Source organism: Labrus bergylta, chromosome 13, assembly GCF_963930695.1.
Source record: "Labrus bergylta chromosome 13, fLabBer1.1, whole genome shotgun sequence".
In the NCBI taxonomy this organism is placed as follows: domain Eukaryota; kingdom Metazoa; phylum Chordata; class Actinopteri; order Labriformes; family Labridae; genus Labrus; species Labrus bergylta.
The window spans coordinates 21,264,745-21,273,255 of NC_089207.1; the positions used below are offsets into that span (position 1 = coordinate 21,264,745).

At 42.4% G+C, this 8,511-nt stretch overlaps 1 protein-coding gene across 1 annotated transcript in view; it reads right to left on the reverse strand.

The window, feature by feature from the left end:
- Positions 1-1,280: 1,280 nt before the first annotated feature.
- LOC109985139 (abl interactor 2) overlaps positions 1,281-8,511 on the reverse strand; it is a 24,819-nt gene continuing 17,588 nt past the window's right edge. Inside the window, 5 exon segments of the mRNA XM_065962470.1 lie at positions 1,281-5,200; positions 5,429-5,623; positions 7,041-7,121; positions 7,238-7,402; positions 7,732-8,064. Coding sequence (XP_065818542.1) covers positions 5,025-5,200; positions 5,429-5,623; positions 7,041-7,121; positions 7,238-7,402; positions 7,732-8,064 — 950 coding nt within the window. The 3' untranslated portion in view covers positions 1,281-5,024.

The following is an 8,511-nucleotide window of genomic DNA, read 5'->3' on the forward strand; positions in this document are numbered from 1 at the left end:
TTGTGAAGCAGCGCTCTTAAAATCGTAAAAGCTAGAACTGACGAAAAAGTTACGCTTACATACGTTTCCTTACCCGGAAGCAGTCATCTTTGTGTCACTTCGCTTCCGGTTGCCATATGCCAAATTGAAAATGACATGGCTGCTAACATGGTACTGAAATAGACATTGATGTGAGAGTTTATATGGGGTTTTCTGACTGCCAGGCAGTTATTCAACAGAACATAACAACAGAATGGCAGAGGCTGAATGACTTTTGAGTTTTGCAATTCAAAATAGTGTGATACCAAAGCAGTGCTATTTGGGCAAAGGAAGAAGGCCCACTTTAATAATGACACGTCTGAAGTTAGGTCACTGAGGGCTTGCTTGGGATCTGGGTCTGTGTATGGGAAAACATCATGATGGACTCTGCACAGCCTGCAAACTGTGAAACATGTACTGAGGGGTTGTAACTTACTCAAGCAGCAAAGACAATAGTTATACTCTGCTATATGAGGCACTGGATTACAGACATTAACTTTCGTATACCTACTTAATCCATCTAAACACCAGGTACTGACAGTGGAAACAGTCATTGACTTTATTTGTTCAGCAGGATCACCCTTCTCATGCCTTCCCAGGTGATTTAACCTAAGAAAGGTGTGGATTCAGGCAATTAGCTGACACAAAGGTCAGGACTTTAGAATACTACAAGGGAGTACATTTGTGTGTAGCATTTCATTGAAGGGGACTACAACACAGGTAGGGTCAGCAGGTAGAGCAAGCAGCTGACAATAGGGGCAGTCCCGAATCATTGGTAAGTGTTTCCATTGGAGTCTGTTGGTGATACAGCTACTGCTTGTTTAGGCCACGGCGTCTGTCCCAGTCGCTGTGGTCCCAGTCTGCTACAGCCAGGAGGAGAGAGGAGATCTGCCCTGAGGTAACGGCTGGAGCGGATCATAACTATGGGGGGCTCCTACTCCAGGTGTGTTGATGTGAGTGAATTGTTGAAGTATACTAGTTGGCATTCTGCCTGTCCCTTAATACTTGTTATTGGTAGTTTTTGTCAATCTTACTTTGATGGGCGGCTGTGGCTCAGTGGTAGAGTTGGTCGACATGTGCAATTTGTCCTTGAGCAAGATACTAATCCCAAAGTTCTGCAGTAGTCAAAACAGGAAGCTGAAAGTGATAGATGTTTGTTAAATGATGTGGTTATTATTATTAATTCATCAAACAACAATTTCATTCCAGAGGAGGAATTTCTTTTTTGGCTGAAGATAAAATAAGAGGCAGAAACATTAACAGATCTTTAATACATTTACTTTTCATTTTGTTGATTTCGTACAAAAAAAACAGATCTTTGTGCTTTCCGTCAGAGTTCACTTTTTAAACTTCTCCAGACGTCACGTTCGACCAGGAGGAAGCTGCAGAGCTGAGAGATCGACCACAGAACAAGAACAATCCAGGTCAAGACCTCGACTCCTGAATGATTCCGATGTTGATTTCACTCCAGACACAAAACAGGCGAAAATAAAAACAGTGCATTTGAAAGGGAACTGATGCAAAAATGAGATATAGAAACATTCAGGTGAAACACATTTATAACCACAAGTGTCAAATATTGGCTGTTTGTCTCACTTTGAATCTTTGCACACATCCCGTCACTGATAAGAAATCAAGATCAAACATCTTCTAGATCTGTAAGACTTTAAATCCTGGATGAGGTCAGAGGTCAGAGGTCAGAGGTCAAATGTCTGCAGGGGGAAAAGTCGGAGCAGAGTCCTGGTAAAATCAGCCTGAGAGAAGTCGTCTGCAACATTTCACAGATCATCTCGTTATTCAGTCAAAACGCTTTAAAGGGAAACTGAAGGCAGAACAAAAACCAGAGTGTGACCAAACATTCAGCGGCAAACCTGATGATTGAGCAGGAGAAAAGTCAATACATCACATCCTCAGGGGAAAATCAATGTATGGACCAATTTTTATCAACATCAATGTGTGATTTAATGACTAAAAATTAAGAATATGTTTTAAATGTCTCTAGTAGATTTTTTCAGCCTGCAGCAGTGAAACTGGCTTTAACAAAATCAAAGTGTGTCCATGAAAAGTTCTAGTTTTTGTCCCTGACAGGAATGATTGCCACAATGCCACAATTTAAAGCAATATGTAACTCTGAATGGGTAATGTAGTCTAAATTCAAAACATTGGAGAGAGCTGTCCTGTGGGTTGGGTTAAGGTAGGCGGTTTTAAGGCACCCCCACACGGCCGTTTTGGACGCCCCTCAGTTTACCAGATATGAGAGCAGTTATCAGGTCAAACCAACAGGTGTTGTAGTGATGGAAGTGGGAAAGAGAACTGGTTCAGATAGAAGTACCCGACCTAAAAAGCCTCTGCATGTTTCTAACCTGGCAACCTGCGTGAGCATTGACTCTAGAGAGGAGGGGGCGGGGGGAGACAGCGCTCTACAAAGATTAGAATCTGGACTGCAGTACCCATTTTAAACACTAGGTGCCAGGGTTACATGTTGCTACTTTAAATATGTAACTATAGTTTCAGTTTATAATATCAGAATTCCCGTCATCTTCAGGAGACCTTGAAGCAAACGTCATGCTCACAGCAGGAGAATTGATTTGGCACATTCTGGTTTTTGTATTTCAAGAGCACGATAAGGAAACTCTCTTTAAAAGGTCCATAATCACAACAGGAGTCAGTAAGGGAAGTTTGGTTCATACTGGTTTACACACACACTGTACACACTCTTACAACACACACACACACACCTGCGTTCACTCCACAACACTCCCACATATGGCACAAAATGATCCACCTTCATTACAACCAAACAGCACTGAAACATCACAAATCTCAAAGAGCATGAAAAGCTCACGATGGTGAACGTATAAAAAAAACAAAGAATACAATCAAAAAGCAAAATATAAAAACATGGCGAATAAAATCATCAGTTATATTTCCAGGCATGCAGGCAGACACACTGTAAACTTTGAAAAACTGGCAACAGGTCCAAACTGTCCAGAAGGTGGCTCGGTCAGGTCCACTTCATGACGAGGAAACCACAACGAGGAGAGGCTCAATGATCAGACGGAGGGAGGCCTCACTGAGTTTATGACTCATATTTAAGATGGATTTAAACTCAGCTATACTTCATGGTGACCAGACCAAGAGCTCACTCCGACCAGATTAGTTCAATCGGAGACGCTATGTTCACTTACAGTCATTTATGTACGTTATCATTTCACCATCTAAACGCTGACATCAGCTGCTAACCTTCATGGATCAGCGTACTCGTGTCAGACCAGCTGCTGTAACGGGGTATTTGATCCTTTTTGTGCACAAAAACAAACAAAAGGAGATCCAGCTTATAAAAAACATCACTCTATAGCACCCCTACTGGCCAAAACCTCCACAGAGAACCTTTAATAAAGGTTATTTTACCGCAACTCTTTGACTTTCTGGATCGTTCTGACTGGTCCTTTAAAGACGTTACATTAAATCTTCTGGCCCGCTGTGCACTCTCTCTGTCCTCGTCTTCATCATTTGTGCTTTAAGCTCCAAAACACAAAACAGACTTTACAACAGAACAAACTGTGACGTTAAATAACATCTTATAGCTCGCTGTATGGCTTCTACTTCACTCAGGATGTGACTCAAACCTTCACTGGTTTTAGTGTTATTGCCAAAGCTTCTTTCACTTTCTTCTTTTAACTTCAGAGAGTTTAACACACGTAAGGCTCTTGAGGAAATAAGAGGTGGGGGAAATATTTTTAAGGCAAAGGTCAAAGAGACAAGGAGCGAAGAGAGAGTCGGGTAAAAAAAATCTTGCGTGGTGAAATCATAGATGTCATGATGTTGAGGGTTCAGGGTTAGGTTCAGATGTCAACAAGCCAGTCGGCTTTTAATTATTTTCTTTATAGTTATCTGTATGACTAATCCACCAAAAAAGACAAATTAATCTTTAAGCAGATCTATTTAACTCACTTTCACCATGAATAAGTCTGGGACGCCTGTTGAGAAGTGTTAAGAGATGTGTAGCTCAAAAACCTCCTTATTTATCTGACACTGGAGTCAGTAAAATCCTTCTTTTCAGCCTCTGCCTGAAATGCTTCATTTCAGCTTCTGTCTCTTTAAGAACCCCCCTCCCCACACGCCCACTCTCCTCTGATTGGCCAGCTCTGTTTGCAGTCTCAGGGATATTTAAGTGATCATATGAGTGGGTGTGTCCTACAGATTTGCTCCATGGCAGCATAGGACGTTATGTGCATTTAAATATGGAATAGCCGAATAAATCGGCTTTAAGCTCAACAGAGAGCGGACGGTTAAAGCGAACACAGAGAGGTTTAAACTCTGAGTTTAGTGTTTAGTGACAAAGTGGCTTCAGCACAGCTCATATTCTTTCTGTCTTTTTGACTCTGGGATCAGTTTGTTTCTACTTCAGAGAATGCTGTTCCATCTTTGCTCTCTGTTTGACGATCCCAGTGAAGAAACATCAACATAGAACGACTTCTGCGACACAGCGTCACGCAGAGTCCAAATGTTTGACCTTGAGCAGCGCGTCAGCCGCACTGACGTGCAGAAATCCATTTATAGAGATAAATAAATCGTTGTCAGATGGGAGCCGTGATGTCGATACGTTGTCAATAGAAGAAATAAAAATGTAAGAGCATGTTTTCCATGAAGAACATCTTTACACCAGATAACTACATCAAGGTGTTTCTGTGCTGAAACAAGAGAACTGCAGTGTTTCAGAAACCTCAGCACAAGCAAGACCTTATGGGTAAAAAGAGAAGATGTAGATCAGAAAGCAGAATGTAATCAAGAGTATCGGTGACTTCTATTTATAAGAGCTGATCTGCTCCTGATCTGTTAGTGTTCATTTTAAACATTTTATAATTTTCCTTTCAGATCAGAGAACCTGGACTGAAGGTGTGATGACTATCTCTCAGTCCACACACGCACACACACGCACGCACGCACACACACACACACACACACACACACACACACACACACACACACACACACACACAGTCTCAGTCAGCGTAGTGCATGATGGACTCGACGTAGTTCCCGGGGAAGAGGCCGGTGTAGGCGTTCATCACTCCTTCGTACCAGCCGTCCTCGTTCTTCTTGATGACGTAGATGATCGCTCCTTCCTGGAACGACAGCTCATCCTCTTTGTCAGCTGAGTAGTCGTATATGGCCACCACTAGGGGGTGACAAACAACCATAAATATTAACCATCAACATGCTGGTGATACTTCGTCTTCATGTGACCATGAACTAATCTTAGGATCAATTCAGCCTAGTTTATGTGCTCTTAAAGAGAGCGACTGGTGTTTACATAAAAATAATAGTATTTATTTAAAATCCACTGATTATGTCGGATCGATTATGTTCCATCAGTGCACAGCAGCGTGGTGTTTCTGCTGCGTACCTTTCTCCTCATAGTTTCTGGGGGCCCATGGAGGGTCTTCTTCAGCATACGGGTCGCTGTACTCCACCACGGCCGAGTCCTCCTCCTCGTGTCCGTCCTCCAGTGGCTGAGGAGTGGGCGGAGTCTCCTCTGGTGTTGGTTGGCTCTCAGCTGTGGCCGGGTGAGGAGGGAGAGCAGGAGGAGAGGAGTCTGAGACTGGAGGAGAGACGAGATGTGAGAGTTGGGGAGAGGAGGATATTCAGAGGAAAATAGGTGTTGAAGCTGAATCATCCTGATTGTTGTTATTGATCATCCTGCAACCAGCGAGATACGATGTCACATCACTAAATCCATCTGCCTCTGTCAGGCTGGGATTCTTGTTCACAGCGGTCTCAGACTACCACTGGCTGATTTCTCCTGAGTATTGTTCAAGTAAAAGCTTTGGCAGTTTCACATTATTACACATGGGGTCTGATTCTGAGGACACTTCAGACGCTACATCTCTATACTCTAAAACTCGTGAAACTTCCATGAGCGTCCGAATACCTTTTTCTTTTTTTTACATTTTCCTCCATTATTGACGCACCCGAGACTCGCTTGTTTTGAATCCCTGAGTAAGCCCAGCTTCACAGCAGTCCGACCTACTTTATAATGTGTGATGGTTAAGGATGTACAGTCTCAATAAAAAGAGATTGAAATATTTTAGTGTTTTTAAATATGGAGATAGAATTGTCTCAAAAAGAGTTATACATATCGAAATGATATGTATAAATATGCATACATTTATAAATATACAAATATAAAAACGTGACATACAAATAAATAAACTAATTTGTATAAATAAACGTGTATTTGTAAATATAGTTCAGAGATTAGAAAATAAGTATGCTTGACTTTGTGTGTGGATTCTGCATTTGTGGATCGCTTTTCGGCTTTTCTCTCGATGATGTAATTTTGAGACATTCTTCCCGCACACTGCCATCCACACTGCCATCCACAAATAAATACCCCTGAATTCGAATGTGAATACACCCTCCCCTGAACAACCAGTAGATGGCAGGGTTGTATAGCCACCGCTGGTTATGGTTGTGGTTACGTATTTGGCAGATGCTTTTATCCAAATTTACCGTCTATGACTGCTGCAGGATCAACAACATGGAAGCGAACAGTGGACTTACTGGATGGGTAAGTAATAACTAGTAATAACTGTTTCTTGTGGGTTGTAGTGCCATTTTTTTATCTACTAGACAGTATACATGAGTCATAAAAGCCCAAAAGCGAATGCAGAATCCACACACAATGTCGAGCATATTTGTTTTCAAATCTCTAAAATATATTTACAAATACACATTTATTTATACAAATTAGTTTATTTATTTGTATGTCACGTTTTTATAGTTGTATATTTGTATTTGTGTATTTATAAATGTATGCCCATTTATACATCAGATACATACATCATATTTAAATACCAGATAAAACCAATTCAAAGTAAACTTAGCGATAGAAATGAAATGTTTCTTAAATCAATGTTTTCTTGTCTGCTTGGTTTATTATCAAACACTCACATGTAGAGTTGGATCCAGAAGTTCTCAAAGGTACAATTATGAATAAACATCCACACCATACTTACTGGACTCTTGAACTCGAGCAACAAATCCCATCAGAGGAAGCTGAGGAGTGAACTGCAGGATGGAGGGAGGCGGAGGAGACGCTGACACAAAAACACAAATGAGACATTTTTAGATTTTGATTACTTTAACATTCAGAATAAATAATGGTGAAAAAGAACTGTTGGGAACCGGATCAGTCTGGTTTTAAGTCTCCTACCTGGACTTTGGTTGAAGTAGGGACCCCCGTTGACCTGGTTCTGAGCTATGATTGGCTCACCGGTCACAGAGGACGGACGGCGGTACGGCAGAGACCCCCCGACCTGAGGAGTCTGCTGCCGGGGCTGAGGGCGGTTCATACTGAAGAACTGAGGGACGATGGGACCTGAAGGAGCAGAGAGGGAGGAGGAGGCCAACATTAGTTTCTAGGACTTCTTTTTGTTGCCGCGGTAACAAACAGGTATCTAGAAACGTGTATGATTATGTTTTAAGTTTAATATTAATATCTATACTTTCTGTCACAGAAGGGAAACTAACTAGAGATGATTTACAGTCTTACGTCAGCTTCTCCTTCAGTGTCCTCGTGTTTATGAAACTGTTACCGATATCCAGAAGGTCGCTCACCAACGACTCATTACAGATTTATAAATTAACGGTTAGATAACAGAAGGTGCAGAAAGACAGCAGGACTCGGTGAGGCTGGAGGAAACTCACCATCAGCAGGTGGTGAGGAGGAGGAGAGTGGAGAAGGAGGAGCAGGAGGAAGGAGAGGAGACAGCTCTGCAGGCAAAGCATCTGATTGGACCTCAGGCGTGCCGGGGGCGGGGTTAGAGGACAGGGAGGTGCTGGTGGGTGCAGGTGGTTGTGAGTTTGTTGGAGGTGAGGAGTCGGCGTGCTGAGAGGGTGAGTTCGGAGGCAGAGGAGCATTTGGATGCGTTAAGGTGGTGGTGGAGGAGGACGAGGAGAAGGAGGAGGGAGTTGGTGAAGGGGAGGGGGAGGAGTTAGGAGCAGTGGAGGAGGAGCTAGCGGGTCCAGCAGTCGGGGAAACTTCAAGAAGGAGGAAAGGAAAGAAGGAAGAAAGGAAGGAAGCAAGGCAAAGAGGAAGGTTGGAGGAAGGAGTTACAATAAAACAACATTTAAAATTGTTGTGCTCTTCAAGAAAATTGCAATATTTTAAAATCTGGAACCATTAGTAACTTCGTTTCATAACCTGTGTACAGGTACCTTGCGTATGTACACATTCTGATACAGCAGGTGGCAGTATGCACATTAGGTAGGTTTACAAATCCACCGAGAGGCAAAAAAAGAAGAAGTAACCAACCACTCTCAGGCTGAGTCCATCCTACTAACTGTGGGAGTTTTTGTTATTTCTGAGAGGCCAGCATAATGGATGATGGATCAAAGTGAGTCCACTCAAAGTTGTGGTTTTTGTCCCTGACAGGTTCCGGTTGTTATTCTAAGTGTGTGACATCATTACAGAAAGTTTCCCTACAG